This window comes from Lagenorhynchus albirostris, chromosome 15 (genome assembly GCF_949774975.1).
Source record: "Lagenorhynchus albirostris chromosome 15, mLagAlb1.1, whole genome shotgun sequence".
In the NCBI taxonomy this organism is placed as follows: Eukaryota; Metazoa; Chordata; class Mammalia; order Artiodactyla; family Delphinidae; genus Lagenorhynchus; species Lagenorhynchus albirostris.
Window position 1 is genome coordinate 28393122 of NC_083109.1, and position 18242 is coordinate 28411363.

Consider the following 18242-nt stretch of genomic DNA (forward strand, 5'->3'; position numbering starts at 1 on the left):
GGTCTTTTCCTTCTCTTGTGTTTCCTGCCTAGAGAAGTTCCTTTAGCATTTGTTGTAAAGCTGGTTTGGTGGTCTGAATTCTCTTAGCTTCTGCTTGTCTGTAAAGGTTTTAATTTCTCCATCAAATCTGAATGAGATCCTTGCTGGGTAGAGTAATCTTGGTTGTAGTCTTTCCCCCTCCATCACTTTAAATGTGTCCTGCTACTCCCTTCTGGCTTGGAGAGTTTCTGCTGAAAGATCTGCTGTTAACCTTATGGGGATTCCCTTGTATGTTATTTGTTGTTTTTCCCTTGCTGCTTTTAATATTTTTTCTTTGTATTTAATATTTGATAGTTTGATTAATATGTGTCTTGACGTGTTTCTCCTTGGGTTTATCTGGTATGGGACTCTCTGTGCTTCCTGGACTTGATTAACTATCTCCTTTCCCACATTAGGGAAGTTTTCAACTACAAGCTCTTCAAACATTTTCTCAGTCCCTTTCTTTTTTTCTTCTTCTTCTGGGACCCCTATAATTCATATGTTGGTGCATTTAATGTTGTCCCAGAGGTCTCTGAGACTGTCCTTAATTCTTTCATTTCTTTTTCTTTATTCTGCTCTGCTGTAGTTTTTTCCACTATTTTATCTTCCAGCTCACTTATCCATTCTTCTGCCCCAGTTATTCTGCTATTTGTCCCTTCTAGGGAATTTGTAATTTCATTTATTGTGTTGTTCACCATTGTTTGTTTCCTTTTTAGTTCTTCTAGGTCCTTGTTAAACGTTTCTTGTATTTTCTCCATTCTATTTCCAAGATTTTGGAAATATCTTGGATCAAATATCAAATATCTTGGATAGCAAAGTAATGATCTTCACTATCATTACTCTGAATTCTTTATGAGTTAGACTGCCTATTTCCTCTTCATTTGTTAGGTCTTTTGGGTTTTTACCTTGCTCCTTCATCTGCTGTGTGTTTCTCTGTGTTTTCATTTTGCTTAACTTACTGTGTTTGGGGTCTTCTTTTCACAGGCTGCAAGTTCGTAGTTCCCATTGTTTTTGGTGTCTGCCCCCAGTGGCTAAGGTGGTTCAGTGGGTTTTGTAGGCTTCCTGGTGGAGGGGACTAGTGCCTGTGTTCTGGTGGATGAGGCTGGATCTTGTCTTTCTGGCGGGCAGGTCCACGTCTGGTGGTGTGTTTTGGGGTGCCTGTGGCCTTATTATGATTTTAGGCAGGCTCTGTGCTAATTGGTGGGGTTGTGTTCCTGTCTTGCTAGTTGTTTGGTGTAGGGTGTCCTGCACTGGAGCTTGCTGGTCATTGAGTGGAGCTGGGTGTTGGTGTTGAGATGGAGATCTCTGGGTGTTTTTCACTGTTTGATATTACGTGGAGCTGGGAGGTGTCTTGTGGAGCCATGTCCTGAAGTTGGCTCTCCCACCTCAGAGGCACAGCCCTGATGCCTGCCTGGAGCACCAAAAGCCTGCCATCCACATGGCTCAGAATAAAGGGGAGAAAAAGAAAGAATGAAAGAAAGAACGAAGAAGATAAAATAAAATAAAGTTATTAAAATAAAAAATAATTATTAAATTTTTTTTAAAGTAGTTAAAAAAAAAGAAAGAAGAGAGCAACCAAACCAAAAAACAAATCCACCAATGATAACAAGCACTAAAAACTATACTAGAAAACAGTAACAAAAAAAAAAACCAGACAGACAGAACCCTAGGACAAATGGTAAAAGCAAAGTTATACGGACAAAGTCACACACAGAAGCATACACATACACACTCACAAAAAAAGAAAAAGGGAAAAAAATATATATCATTGCTCCCAAAGTCCACCTCCTCAATTTGGGATGATTCATTGTCTATTCAGATATTCCAGAGATGCAGGGTACATCAAGTTGATTGTGGAGATTTAATCCACTGCTCCTGAGGCTGCTGGGAGAGATTTCCCTTGTTCTGCTTTGTTCGCACATCTCCTGGGGTTCAGCTTTGGATTTGGCCCGGCCTCTGCATGTAGGTCGCCTGAGGGCATCTGTTATTCGCGTAGACAAGACGGGGTTAAAGGAGCAGCTGATTGAGGGGCTCTGGCTCACTCAGGCTGTGAGGAGGGAGGGGATTGGAGTTTGGGCCAAGCCTGTGGCGGCAGAGGCCAGCGTGACATTACACCAGCCTGAGGTTCACTGTGTTTTCTCCCGGGGAAGTTGTCACTGAATCATGGGACCCTGGCAGTGGCAGGCTGCACAGCCTCCCAGGAGAGGGGGTGTGGATAGTGACCTGTGCTTGTACACAGGTTTCTTGGTGGCTGCAGCAGCAGCCTTAGCATTTCATGCCTGTCTCTGGTGTCTGCGCTGATAGCCGCAGCACGTGCCTGTCTCTGGAGCTTGTTTAGGCAGTGTTCTGAATTCCCTCTCCTCGTGCACCTTGAAGCAATGGTCTCTTGAGTCTTAGGCTGTTCCAAACTTTTGCCCAGACTCCCTCTGGCTAGCTGTGGCACACTAGCCCCCTTCTGGCTCTGTTTCTGCATCCAGCCCCAGTCCTCTCCCTGGGATCCACTGAAACTGGAGCAGCTCCTTGGCCCTGCCTGCCCTGGCGGGTGAGCAGACAAGTCTCTCGGGATGCTGAGTGCTGGTCGGCACCGATCCTCTTGGCGGAAATCTCTCTGCTTTGCCCCCCGCACCACTTTTGCTGCGCTCTCCTCTGTGGCTCTGAGGCTTCCCCCCTCAGCCACCTGCAGTCTCTGCCTGTGAAGGGGCTTCCTAGTGTGTGGAAACCTTTCCTCCTTCACAGCTCCCTCCCATTGGTGCAGGTTCCATCCCTATTCTTTTGTCTCTGTTTTTTCTTTTGCCCTACCCAGGTACGTGGGGAGTTTTTTGCCTTATGGGAGGTCTAAGGTCTTCTGCCAGCATTCAGTAGGTGTTCTGTAGGAGTTGTTCCACATGTAGATGTATTTCTGATGCATTTGTAGGGAGGAAGGTGATCTCCACGTCTTACTCTTCCACCATCTTGAAGCTCTGCTCTCCCCCATTTTTTTGTTTGTTTTTTTTTTTTTCAGTACGTGGGCCTCTCACTGTTGTGGCCTCTCCCATTGTGGAGCACAGGCTCCGGATGCGCAGGCTCAGTGGCCATGGCTCAGGAGCCCAGTTGCTCTGCGGCATGTGGGATCTTCCTGGACTGGGGCATGAACCCACATCCCCTGCATCGGCAGGCGAACTCTCAACCACTGCGCCACCAGGGAAGCCCCTCGTTTTTTTTAAAATATAGATTTTAGTGATTGTTATCATTGGTGGATTTGTTTATTGGCTTGGTTGTTCTCATCTTTTTTAAAAAATTACTTAAAAATTTTTAAAATAATATTAAAAATTTTTATTTTAATAACTTTATTTTAATTAATTAGTTAATTATTTAATCTATTTTAGTTTCTGCCTTTTCTTCTGAGCTGTGTGGCTGACAGTGTCTTGCTGCTCTGGCCAGGTGTCAGGCCTGAGCCCCTGAGGTTGGAGAGTGGAATTCAGAACATTGGTCCACCAAATACTTCTGGCCCCTTGTAATATCAATCGGTGAAAGCTCTCCCATAGATCTCCATCTCAACACTAAGACCCAGCTCCACTCAATGACCAGCAAACTCCAGTGTGGGACACCACATGCCAAACAACTAGCAAGGCAGGAACACAACCCCACCAATTAGCACAGAGGCTGCCTAAAATCATAAGCTGACAGACACCTCAAAACACACCACTGGACGTGGTCCTGCCCAATAGAAAGACAAGATCCAGGCTCACACATCAGAAAACAGGCACCAGTCCCCTCCACCAGGAAGCCTACACAACCCACTGAAACAAGCTTACCCACTGGGGGCAGACACCATGCACAATGGGAACTAACAAACCTGCAGCCTGCAAAAAGGAGACCCCAAACGCAGTCAGTTAAGCAAAATGAGAACACAGTGAAACACACAGCTGATGAAGGAGCAAGGTAAAAACCCAAAAGACCTAACAAATGAAGAGGAAATAGGCAGTCTACCTGAAAAAGAATTCAGAGTAATGATAGTAAAGATGATCCAAAATCTTGGAAATAGAATGGAGAAAATACAAGAAACATTTAACAAGGACCTAGAAGAACTAAAGAGCAAACAAACAATGATGAACAGCACAGTAAATGAAAGTAAAAATTCTCTAGAAGGAATCAATAGCAGAATTACTGAGGCAGAAGAATGGATAAGTACCTGGAAGATAAAATAGTGGAAATAATGACCACAGAGCAGAATAAAGAAAAGAGAAGGAAAATAATTGAGGACAGTCTCAGAGACTTCTGGGACAACATTAAATGCACCTGCATTCAAATTATAGGGGTCACAGAAGAAGAAGAGAAAAAGGAAGGGATAGAGAAAATAATTGAGGAGCTTATAGATGAAAACTTCCCTAATATGGGAAAGGAAACAGTCAATCAAGTCCAGGAAGTGCAGAGAGTCCCATACAGGATAAATCCAAGGAGAAACACGCCAAGTCAAACTATCAAAAATTAAATACAAAGAAAAAATATTAAAAGCAGAAAGGGAAAAGCAACAAATAACATATAAGGGAATCACCGTAAGGTTAACAGCTGATCTTTCAACAGACACTCTGCAAACCAGAAAGGTGTGGCAAGATATATTTAAAGTGATGAAAGGGAAAAACCTACAACCAACATTACTGTACACAGCAAGGATCTCATTCTGATTCGACGGAGAAATTAAAACTTTAACAGACAAGCATAAGCTAAGAGACTTCAGCACCACCTAACCAGCTTTACAACAAATGCTAAAGGAACTTCTCTAGGCAAGAAACACAAGAAAAGGGAGAGACCTCCAATAACAAACCCAAAGCAATTAAGAAAATGGTAATAGGAACATATATATCGATAACTACCTTAAGTGTAAATGGATTAACTGCTCCAACCAAAAGACGTAGACTGGCTGAATGGACATAAAAACAAGACGTGTATATATGCTGTCTGCAAGAGACCCACTTCAGACCTAGGGACACACACAGACTGAAAGTGAGGGGACGGAAAAAGATATTGCATGGAAATAAAGCTGGAGTAGCAATACTCATATCAGGCAAAATAGACTTTAAAATAAAGAATATTACAAGATAAAACAAAGGACACCACATAATGATCAAGGAATCAATCTAAGAATAAGATAAAACATTATAAATATTTATGCACCCAACATAGGAGCACCTCAATATGTAAGGCAAATGTTAACAGCCATAAAACGGGAAAGTGACAGTAACACAAAATAGTAGGGGATTTTAACACCCCACTTTCACCAGTGGACAGATCATCCAAAATGAAAATAAATAAGGAAACACAAGCTTTAAGTGATACATTAAACAAGATGGACTTAATTGATATTTATAGGACATTCCATCCAAAAACAACAGAATACACTTTCTTCTTAGGTGCTCATGGAACATTCTCCAGGATACACCATATCTTGCATCTCAAATCAAGCCTCAGTAAATTAAAAAAAATTGAAATCATATCAAGTATCTTTTCCAACCACAACGTTATGAGACTACATATCAATTACAGGAAAAAAATCTGTAAAAAATACAAACACATGGACACTAAACAGTACATTGCTAAATAACCAAGAAATCATTGAAGAAATCAAAGAGGAAATCAAAAAATACCTAGAAACAAATGACAATGAAAACACAATGACCCAAACCTGTGGGATGCAGCAAAAGCAGTTCTAAGAGGGAAGTTTATAGCAATACAATCTAACCTCAAGAAACAAGAAATATCTCAAATAAACAACCTAACCTTAAACATAAAGCAATTAGAGAAAGAAGAAAGAAAAAAAACCCCAAAGTTAGCAGAAGGAAGGAAATCATAAAGATCAGATCAGAAATAAATGAAAAAGAAATGAAAGAAATGATAGCAAAGATCAATAAAACTAAAAGCTGGTTCTTTGAGAAGATAAACAAAATTCATAAACCATTAGCCAGGTTTATCAAGAAAAAAAGGGAGAAGACTCAAATCAGTAGGATTAGAAATGGAAAAGGAGAAATAACGATTGACACTGCAGAACTACAAAGGATCATGAGAGATTACTACAAGCAACTCTATGCCAATAAAATAGACAACCTCGAAGAACTGGACAAATTCTTAGAAATCCACAAACTTCTGAGACTGAACCAGGAAGAAATAGAAAATATGAACAGACAAACCACAAGCACTGAAATTGAAACTGTGATTAAAAATCTTCCAACAAACAAAAACCCAGGACCAGATGGCTTCACAGGTGAATTCTATCAAACATTTAGAGAAGAGCTAACACCTATCCTTCTCAAACTCTTCCAAAATATAGCAGAGAGAGGACCACTCCCAAGCTCATTCTACGAGGCCAACATCACTCTGATACCAAAACCAGAAAAAGATGTCACAAAGAAAGAAAACTACAGACCAATATCACTGATGAACATAGATGCAAAGATCCTCAACAAAATACTAGCAAACAGAATCCAACAACACATTAAAAGGACCATACACTATGATCAAGTGGGGTTTATCCCAGGTATGCAAGGATTCTTCAATATATGCAAATCAATCAACGTGATACACCATATTAGCAAATTGAAGGAGAAAGACCATATGATCATCTCAACCAATGCAGAGAACGCTTTTGACATAATTCAACACCCATTTGTGATAAAAACCCTGCAGAAAGTAGGCATAGAGGAAACTTTCCTCAACATAATATAGGCCATATATGACAAACCCACAGCCAACATCGTCCTCAATGGTGAAAAACTAAAACCATTTCCACTAAGATCAGGAACAAGACAAGGTTGCCCACTCTCATCACTACTATTCAACATAGTTTTGGAAGTTTTAGCCACAGCAGTCAGAGAAGAAAAAGAAATAAAAGGAATCCAAATGAGAAAAGAAGAAATAAAGCTCTCACTGTTTGCAGATGACATGATACTATACATAGAGAATCCTGAAGATGCTACGAGAAAACTACTAGAGCTAATCAATGAATTTGATAAAGTAGCAGGATTCAAAATTAATGCACAGAAATCTCTTGCATTCCTATACACTAATGATGAAAAATCTGAAAAGGAAATTAAGAAAACACTCCCAATTACCATTGCAACAAAAAGAATAAACTATCTAGGAATAAACCTATCTAAGGAGAAAAAAGGCCTGTATGCAGAAAATTATAAGACACCGATGAAAGAAATTAAGTATGATACACATAAGTGGAGAGATATACCATGTTCTTGGATTGGAAGAATCAACATTGTGAAAATGACTCTACTACCCAAAGCAATCTACAGATTCAATGCAATCCCTATCAACCTACCACTGGCATTTTTCACAGAACTAGAACAAAAAATTTCACAATTTGTATGGAAACACAAAAGACCCCAAATAGCCAAAGCAATCTTGAGAAAGAAAAATGGAGCTGGAGGAATCAGGCTCCCTGACTTCAGACTATGCTACAAAGCTACAGTAATCAAGACAGTATGATACTGGAACAAAAACAGAAATATAGATCAATGGAATGGGATAGAAAGCCCAGAGATAAACCCATGCACATATGGTCACCTTATCTTTGATAACGGAGGCAGGAATGTACAGAGGAGAAAGGACAGCCTCTTCAATAAGTGGTGCTGGGAAAACTGGGCAGGTACATGTAAAAGTATGAGATTAGATCACTCCCTAACACCATACACAAAAATAAGCTCAAAATGGATTAATGACCTAAATGTAAGGCCAGAAACTATCAAACTCTTAGAGGAAAACATAGGCAGAACACTCTATGACATAAACCACAGCAAGATCCTTTTTGACCCACCTCCTAGAGAAATGGAAATAAAAACAAAAATAAACAAATGGGACCTAATGAAACTGCAAAGCTTTTGCACAGCAAAGGAAACCATAAACAGGACAAAAAGACAGCACCTCAGAATGGGAGATAATATTTGCAAATGAAGCAACTGACAAAGGATTAATCTCCAAAATTTACAAGCATCTCATGCAGCTCAATAACAAAAAAGCAAACAACCCAATCCAAAAATGGGCAGACGTAAATAGACATTTCTCCAAAGAAGATATACAGACTACCAACAAACACATGAAAGAATGCTCACCATCATTAATCATTAGAGAAATGCAAATCAAAACTACAATGAGATATCATCTCACACCAGTCAGAATGGCCATCATCAAAAAATCTAGAAACAATAAATGCTGGAGAGGGTGTGGAGAAAAGGGAACACTCTTGCACTGCTGGTGGGAATGTGAATTGGTACAGCCACTATGGAGAACAGTATGGAGGTTCCTTAAAAACTATAAATAGAACTACCATATGACCCAGCAATCCCACTACTGGGCATATACCCGGAGAAAACCATAATTCAAAAAGAGTCATGTACCAAAATGTTCATTGCAGCTCTATTTACAATAGTCAGGAGATGGAAACAACCTAAGTGTCCATCATTGGATGAATGGATAAAGAAGATGTGGTACATATATACAATGGACTACTAGTCAGCCATAAAAAAGAATAAAATAATGCCATTTGCATCATCATGGATGGGCCTAGAGGTTAACATACTAAGTGAAGTAAGTCAGACAGAGGAAGACAAATATCATAGGATATCACTCATATGTGGGATCTAATTTTAAAAACAATACAAATGAACTTATTTACAGAACAGAAACAGACTTACAGATATCAAAAACAAACTTATGGTTACTAAGGGGGAAACGTGGGAGGCAGGAGGGATAAATCAGGAGTTTGGGATTAACATACATGCACTACTATATGTAAGATAGAAAATCAACAGGGGCTTATTATATAACACAGGGAACTCTACTCAATATTCTATGATAACCTATATGAGAAAAGAATCTGAAAAAGAATGAATATATGTATATGTATAACTGAATCACTTTGCTGTACACCTGAAACTAACACAACATTGTAAATCAACTATATTCCAATAAAATTTTAAAAATAAAATAAAATACAAACCATAGCACTAATATAGACTGTTGAAAACACTGGAAAAAAACAAAGAAAAGTGGCTCACATGGCACGTGAGATTCACTCTCTGATGCATATGGATTTGCATCCTAGAGGGCTTGGTGGTGATCTTCAGGGGGGGAATAACTAAAGACAGAAACAGAAAGAAACATCCATTGAAATTACCCCAGCCTGCCTGCCCTCTATGTCTTCTTTTCCAAGGAACCAGCCACAAGATCTCTCATGCTCAAAAACGTTACCTTTTAAAAAAAATTAAAGAAATATTTTTTCTTTGATGCTCAATGTAAGGCAAATAGAGCTAAATGTTAAATTAATTAAATAGGTGTAGGAGTATTAGAGAACTGCTTCCTGTATCCATAATCTTTGGTATGTTGTGTTTTTGTTTTTACTTATCTCAAGGTACTATTTAACTTCCCCTGTGATTTCTTCTTTCATATATTGGTTATTTGAGAGTGTGTTGTTTAATTTCCACATATTTTTGATTTTCCTGTTCTTCAGCTATTGATTTGTAATTTCATTCAATTGTAATCGGAAAAGGTACTTTCTATAATTACAATCTTTCCAAACATCTTAAGACTTGTCTTGCTGCCTACCATGTGTTCTATCCTGGAGGATGTTCCATGTGCACTTGAGAGGGATGTATATTAGGCTCTTGTTCAGTGGAATGTTCTGTACATGTCGGTGACTTCCAATTGATCTGTAGTGTTATTAAAGTCCTCTCTGTCCTTATTAATATTCATTCTGGTTATTCATTTATTATGGAAAGTGGGGTATTAAAATCTCTTTCTCTTGTTTTATTTCTCTCTAATTCTCCCTTCCATTCAGGAAATATTTGCTTCTTATATTTAGAGTTCTGACATTTGATGTACAAATATTAGTTATATTTTCTTTTATCACTATATAATGTCCTCTTTGTCTATTGTATCAGTTTTTTACTTAAATTCTATTTTATCTACTATTAGTATAGCTACCCCTGCTACCTTTTGGTTACATTTTGCATGGACATGTTTTTCCTTTCTTTCACTTTCAGCCTTTGTATGCTCATAGATCTAAAGTGAATCTCTTATAGATAGCATGTACTTGGATCCTTGTTGTTTTTTCCCCATTTAGTCAATCTATGTCTATTTATTGAGGAGTTGAATCCATTTACATTTAAAATAATTACAAATGGGGAAGGACTTGCTATTGCTATTTTGTGAATTATTATCTGTATGTCTTGCATTTCTCCCCCCTTTCCTCTCTTAATACCTTCTTTTGACTTTCATTGGTTTTGTTTATTTCTGCTCCAATCTACTCTAATCTTTTCATTTTCTTCCTTCTGCTGGCTTTGTATTCTGAACAGAGGAACACACTCACCTCAGAGTATTTCACAATATTAATTCAGATGGTGGCAATGGGAAGGAAACACTGATTGTCCCCAGAGAATAAAAGAACAGCAGAGCTTGGAGTACAATTCTCAGAGCAGACCAGGTAAATGGCAAGTGGCAGGAGAGTTAATTAACCCCTCCTGGAGGGCTTTTCTGGAAGAAAAGATCTGGAAGTGGGTGACACTCACAACCCCTCCTTCTAGTCTCATGATTCCCCAGAGCTACTCCTGGCCATAGTAGGAGGACACACCCACTCATTGACTTCCTGTGGGTGGGACAAGGTCTCTGACTGAATTGTGGTGACCCCTCAGGTACTTGCCACCATGTTCCCATCACATTCCAGTTGGAAATAGGTGAGTGGAATTGTGCAGGCTAGAAGAGATTCTGCTTGCCTGAGGATTCCTTTGTTTTGGCTCAGTCTATATTGGGCATTTGGGGGCAAACTTCACCCAGGTTGAGATTTCATCCTGAATCCAGAAGCTAAGATATAGCTACAAGTATCTGTTTCTAATATTCAGGGTCAGAAAATAGGTCATAATAGACACAATGCATATTTCTGAGCCCAGGTTTGTCCTGAAATTTCAGAATGACTAGTCAGCCTTCCAGGTCCCAGTTTTCCAACTTTTTGGACCATGCAATGCACACACTTAGTTGCCTTTTTCCTACCCCCAATTTTTTTTACTTCAGAGTGTCCATGTCTTATGTTCAGTGTCTGGTGGTGTTGGCCATCACAGAAGGGCCCTAGCCTCTCAAACTGGCTTGATTGAATATTAGACATAGGACCCCAGAATGAATAACCAGAAGGGTCAACAGCAGGATGCCAGCTTACAGGGCTGTTTGTGAATGAAGGGGCCCAGGACCCAGTATGTGATAATGATGTAGTGCATATTGCAGAGTTTTTAAAAGTCTACTTTTAGCAGACAAGGGGATGGAGTTTATCAGATTATTTTCACCGTTCATGGACATATAGGTGCCTGGACCAGATATATGGACATGTCAGGATGCCCTTTCATTAACTTCACACAGTATAGGTGCCACCATCCCATGTGACACATCACTGATGCAGATGGAATCAATCTGTTTGGTTGGTCATTATGCTTTCCATTTAGAATACTTTGGGGAATTGTCTTCCACTGAAACCATAGATTACTTATCGTCTGGCCCAGTCCCATTGAACCACTAGACAGGCACTCTGAAGAAGACATTTTGCAGCCCCGGTTTACAGTACCTCCAGCTTTGACTGACACTGAACTCTCAGGTTGTTTTACCGGAACTCTTCACCTGAAGTTCCTGTAAGAAATGTCAAATCATTGTTCATGTTCCTTGCCTTGGCCCAAGATGTTCTGAGGTTCTGGTATAGATCAAGATGAGGTCTCATTACACATCCTTTCAGCCATGTGTACTGGCACCAAAGTATAAAAATTATAAATATGGTTGCCTTATGGGTGAGAAGGAGACTAATGCACAGAAAGGAGGATGACACCTTCCTTGGGCATCAGGATATGAGGATGGCCTGCAGAATAGCAGGCACTTAAATAAACATATTTACCATGAGGACAAATGCATTTCTATTAAATGAGAAATGTCAAATAGAATTTGTGTCAGATTTTTCTTTATGTTCTGGGATCAGAGACAAGGCCTCAAGCTAAGGACAAGGTGTTCATAACAAACATACTGTGTTCAGAGAGTGACCTGGAGAAAGAGCCATCTCCCATTTTCTGCAAGCTCTTTCATGATGCAAAAGCCCACTCATCCAAAATAAACGTTGAGACTTGCATTCTCCATGAAATTGATATTTTTCCTAATGGGTGAAAATTGGTTCTTAGAGTGTGAAAAAATCTTAACTATCACAATGTTTCATGTTAATGCTCAACCCTATCCAACAAAATCTTATTCCTCAGTATTTAATTGCTCTTGGTATGTGTTCTTGGGGATCACACAAGCAGCATTATCATTGAGTTCATGGAAGATACACAGAGTGTATGCAAGATGAATTCTACAAAACTATTGAGGACTTTCTCTTGATGGATTTCTCAAATATAATGCATTTGATTTTTATTGCTGAATAACTTATTACCAAAAACATAGTGGCTTAAAAAAAAACCAAGTCTATTGTTTCATAGTTTGTGTGAATCAGGAGTTCAGGCACAGCTTAACTTAGCTGTCATTCACAGAAAGAAGATGAGGTGGAGACACAGGGAAATGCCATCTACAATCCAAGGAATATCTGAGGTTAGCAGGGGCTGGGAGAGAGGCCTGGAAAAGACTCTCCCTGAAGTTCATAGTAGCTTTATTCATACTTGCAAAAACTTGAAAACAACCAAGATGACCTCCAGTAGGTGAACTGGTAAAGAAATTGGTAAATCCAGATAATCAAACATTATTCAGAACTAAAATTATATGCGCTCTCAAGCCCTGAAAAGCTGTGGAGGAATCTTAAATGCTTATTAATAACTGAAAGGAAAAATCTATATGCTGCATGATTCCAACTATGCGACATTCTGGGAAAGGGCTCCACCCCATGACTTAATTCATTCCCAAAGACCCACTTCCAAATACCATCACTTCAGGGGTTAGACTTGAACATATGAATTTCGGGGGGGGATACAAACATTCGGTCCATAACAGACTTCCTTAAGTTTTACATAAAGTCCTTGTCTGTGGCAAGGTCCCATGCAGAATACCACACATTTACGTGTGTCTCCTTAGGCTCCTCTCAGCTGTGACACCGTCTCTGACTGTCCTTGTTTTTGATGATTTCTACAGATTTGATGAATACTGCTCAGATTTATTGTAGGATGCCCCTCTGTTACATTTTGTCTGATGCTTTTCTCATAATTAATCTAGGGTTATGGGTTTTGGGGAAGGTCCCAGAGGAAACGTGCCATTTTCATCAAATCTACATGATTTATGCCTATTGATATTGATTTATTGTTGGTAAGCTCTTGATGACCTGGCTAACTTGTATTATTCAGGTTTCCCCACTGTAAAGTAACCCTTTTTCCTCCTTCCATTCATCCCCTTTGGAAGGGAGTCACCATGTGCAGCCCATACTTCAGGGGTAGTGAATTGGTTTTCCCCTTATTTAGAGTGAAGTGTCTTCATAATTTGAGAGTTTCCTGCAAAGAAGATTTTTTTTAATTCTCCATTTATTAATTTATTAAATTATTTATTTACATCTATATGGACTCATAGATATTTATTATATTTTGGTTTATAATCTGTCTTAGTCTATTTGGGTGCTATAACAAAATATCACAGACTGGATGGCTTACAACAGAAATTTATTGCTCACAGTTCTGGAAGCTCTAATTCCACTATCAGCTTGGCAGTTTGATTGGGTGAGGGCCCTCTTTTGGATTGCAGATTTCTCATTGTATCTTCACATGGAAGAAGGAACTAGGATGATCTTGGGGGTCTCTTTTAGAAGGGTACAAATCCCATTCATGACAGAGGAGCCCTTATGTACTAGTCATGTTCCAAATGCCCCAACTTCTAACATGGTCACATTGGGCATTAATATTCTAAAATGTGAATTTTGAGGGGACAAAAACATTCAGAATATGTATATATATATGTGTGTGTGTGTGTGTGTGTGTATATATATATACATATATATACATATCTATATGTGTGTGTGTGTATATATATATATATATATATATCTCCAATATTTCTTGCCCAAATTGTTCCAGCTTTGTCCATTGGGACCTCTTTCAGTTTGTTTCTGAGCCCCTTTGACAAACTCTAATCAATGTCAGTTTTTGCTTTTTGGTTTTGTTTTCTTTTGGTTTTTCACTTCCTTGGGTTCTGAAGAATATTGAATTTTTGATAGGATTTCTGAACACAAAGAAGAGAGATTAGCCTTTAATGAAAAAACTTTAGAACACAAGAGCCAGATGATTGAATTAGATAATTTTTATTTTGAAATCCAACATCTGGTAAAAACTAATTTATTCATTTATTAAATTAAACAATGGCCTAGTATGTGGCAGTCACTGTTCTGGCACCTGAGGATTCAGAGTCCCTTCTCATAGAACTGATGTCCTGTTTGAGGAAGAGACAACACATACATCAGTGTTCATTTTGCCTGGTGCATGAATTTCAGTTTAGTTAAATAACATCAATCCCCCAAAACAGGGTTCGGATTTCAGTCACCACAGGAACTTTACTGTGAACGATACATAACGTACAACTTTGCTGCTAAGTATACTTCATTCCACAAATCATTATGTACTAACAGATGCTCATCGTGATCAGTAACCAATCATATCAATTCTTTGAAAGTCTGTAGTGATTGGTCACTGTGACTCTCTTACACAGTTTAGGCACAGACAGCAAAATACGTAGTTGTATTTTCTCCTGTCTCCCAGTGATAAACCCACATGACATTTACAAAAGTGAATAATTATAAAAGGGAACTGGCAACAAAGATGAAAGTGCCATGGAGAGACAAAATATGATGATGCGAGAAGTTATATTCAAACAATATAAATGGATTACAGAAGAAATAGCTGACCAAGGTACCTTAATAGTGTTAAAGATTCTACATATGCAATCAGAAGAACTTAGTAAAGGCAAACTTACCACATAAATGAGGAAAGTTGTGGTGAGGAAAAGAGTGAAAATGTCCCAGAGGAAGTGACAACAGCAAATACTTTGAATTAAAGAAAGTTTGTAAAGATTTCACGACATTGAGAGTACAAGGCATAAAATGTCGGAAACGGATCCAAACTTTGCAAGGAGCATAATTCACCAAGTTGTAAAAAAGATGCTCTTATATTATAAATTATGCAAGAAGAAGAAGGCAAGCACCATTCAAACACTTTGGATAAGTTTTTATAAAGAAATAAATTGCTTTAATTCTCAGTGTTTCTAATTTGTTAAACTACATATTATTAGTAGCTGACAGTAAGAGAGTTCCTAATATTTTGAAATCAAATTTTAATGATCACAGAACAATCTTTATTTATCCCATTGATTACTGAGATCACTTTCCATGATTCAGTTTACACGGTAATTTTTATGGTCCTTCTCTACTATGCAAAGTGAGAACTGCCTATGCTTCATATGTCAGATGGTAATAAGTGTTCAGGAAACAAGTTAATCAGGTCAAGAGGTCATGGAATGCGAGGCTGAGAGAGGAACTGATACTTTATACAGGATGGTATATGGAAGATGGCTTTGATAAAGTGATATTTGAGCAGAGGTTGAAATGAAGGAAGAGAGTGAGCCAGGCAGACATGTTGGAGGAGGAAGCAGAGGAATGATAGGATTTGACTTACATTCCCAAGGAATCACTGAGGCTGAAACAGGAAAGCCAGTCAGAGACTATAGCAATGGTGCAGGAAGAGATGATGGTGGCTGGGACCAGGGATCAGTGGTGGGGGTGAGAATGTGCAGATTATGAATGCAATTAAGAAGTGTGCTGGAGGGGATTGGACTGGCTCATGAGAGCTGATATTTACATTTTCAGGAATTTTGCAAACTAGTTGTTAAACTGTTGCTAACTTGAAATTGACCACATTGGGAGTATTTATACCAAGAACTTTTCTATTTTTTTTTCCTTTTGGATAGTCAATTGTTAAAGAGTTCCATCTGATCACTGGACATAAACATTTTGAAGGCAGAATTGAATACGTGATATAAAAGAAAGAGAAATCAAGGATGACTCCAGGCTTCTGGACACAGTATATTTACCATGAGCAATAGGGTTGGGAAGGATGCAAGATTATAGAAAAACTACTCTTCCCATCATGGAGAGAGGAGGGAACACTATTTTCTGGGTTTGAGAAGTTGGATATTTAGACAATGAGGAAGGAGAATAATTTTTCTTAAAACTAAGATGGGGAGTCATTTGTACTAAAAAGGCACCTCAAAAGGTGGGGAGTCAGGTGAAGGCAGGAATCCAGAGGACAGAATAACTCCTCAGCACAGGGCATTATTGTGTAGTTCATGGCCGAGTCCAAGGTGATGGATGAGAGATAACCTGATCTGTGTTGATCTGACTTATTTCTCACGTTCCAGGGAAATGTCCTGAGTCAGCTCCCAGAGCTACTTCCCATGATCCTTGCTCAGGACCATGTATGAAGACCCAGCTCTGGTGGCTTCAGGGGCATGTGGGCAGGCAAGTCTCCACGGAGGAGAGGCATTTGGAGCAGAGTCATGGAATCTCCCAGTTGAGTCCTTCTCCTGGGCTGGGTCCCTCAGGAAGGGAAGGAGGCAGCAGACACTGAGGGTGACACCAGCAGGGAGGAAGGAAGGAGCTGTGAGAAACATGTCTTTATTTAATTATCTGCTCATCATTCAGGAAACGTTCCTTGCATGCCTCCTATGTGCCCAGGTGTTCTCCTCTCGGGATGCCTATCTTGAGAGGATGAGCAGCCCCTGGGATAGCACTCTGACCCCTCAGCCTCCTCCCCAGTTCTGATGCCCCATCCCCAGCCCTTCTGTTCTGTCACATGGAGGGTCAGAGCAGAAGCCGCTCTCAGAATAGCCAATCCAGAGTTCTCAACATAACCTGAAAATGTGGATTCTTTTTGCCCCAAGGAACCCCAGGACTCAAGTGTTTAGAAATGGTCTCTAAGGGAACCACCCACTTAGCTCCTCCTCATTCAGCATCTTCTGCCCACTTCCTCTACAGAACTGCTAAGAGACACCCTTTGAAAACCCCTGATCCAGCCCACCTCCTCCAGGACCCCACACACCTCCTGGGAGTTGGGCACCTCTTAGAGGGAAACAGGATACTCCTGAGGGTATTGAGGGAAGTGTGTCCCCTTCTCTTATCCCCACGTGGGCCTTGACCCTGTGTGACCTATGGGCTGGCTCCCCTACTGACCTTATGTCATCTAGGACAGACCTTGTCCTGCCCTCCCTCCTACCCCAACTTACAGTCAGGCCCAATGCTTCCTGTAGACAAAGATGACAGAGACACCGACCACCAACAGCACCTTGGGGCCTAGGAGGAGAACTACCAGGAGAGGAGAAGACAGCTCTGGGCCTGGAAATCATCAAGGGACAAGAGGAGTGATTAGAGGGATCACACAGGAGCCATTCCCAGGGGCCTCGACTTACTCCATCTGAGGCCACCTGGGCCCATCAGCACTCTGAGGCTTTGACCTGCATCCTGGGCTCAAGCTTGAGGCAGAAATCAGCATACAGGAGTCCCTCATTCTCCTACTCTCTTTTCTCAGGCTGCAAGGGTGTTATTACTTGAAGAGAAAATGTCAGAAGTGAAAATAACTGTGAGACAAGAGAAAATTCAGCAAATCCTCATAGTCTCTCACTAGGCTGCCATCCCATCTTCAACCAGCCACCAGGAAAATTATGGAGAAATAGACAAGGCAGCTAGAGTTATTTGGAAATACCACCACCAATATAAATTTGTCTAAACTTTGAAAATATTGGAAAAGTGTCCTAAGGAGCACAGATCATAGAAAGGGGTTTAAAAGTATGTGTGATTTAAAACGGTTGGAACAGAATCCCCAGAACCTGTGCATATGTTACCTTACATGTCAAAAGGGATTAGCAGTAGTGATTTGTTAAGGATCTTGAGATGGGCACATTTTCCTAGTGGAGGCCATGTAAGCACAAAGATTCTTATAAGTAAAAGATTGAGGCAGAACAGTTGGAGGAGATGTGATGTCAGAAGCAGAGGTCAGACTGATGTGAGGCCCTTTGCCAAGGACTGTGGACACCTCTGGGAGTTGGAAAAGGCAAGGAAATGGATTCTTCTCTAGAGCCCAGCTACCCATTGTAGACTTCTGACCTCTACAACTGTATGATAATGCATTTGTCTTGTATTAAATTATTAAATGTGGTAATTACTTACACTGACTATAGGAACCTAATTCAAGGAGAACAGA

General features: G+C 39.9%; 1 protein-coding gene across 1 annotated transcript in view; it reads right to left on the reverse strand.

Annotated features, from left to right (window-relative positions):
- Positions 1 to 17270: 17270 nt before the first annotated feature.
- The window catches only part of LOC132505053 (signal-regulatory protein beta-1-like), a 38879-nt gene continuing 37907 nt past the window's right edge, over positions 17271 to 18242 (reverse strand). The window contains exon 5 of the mRNA XM_060122922.1: positions 17271 to 17377. Within this exon, the coding sequence (XP_059978905.1) occupies positions 17271 to 17377 (107 nt within the window). The remainder of the gene's footprint in view (positions 17378 to 18242) is intronic.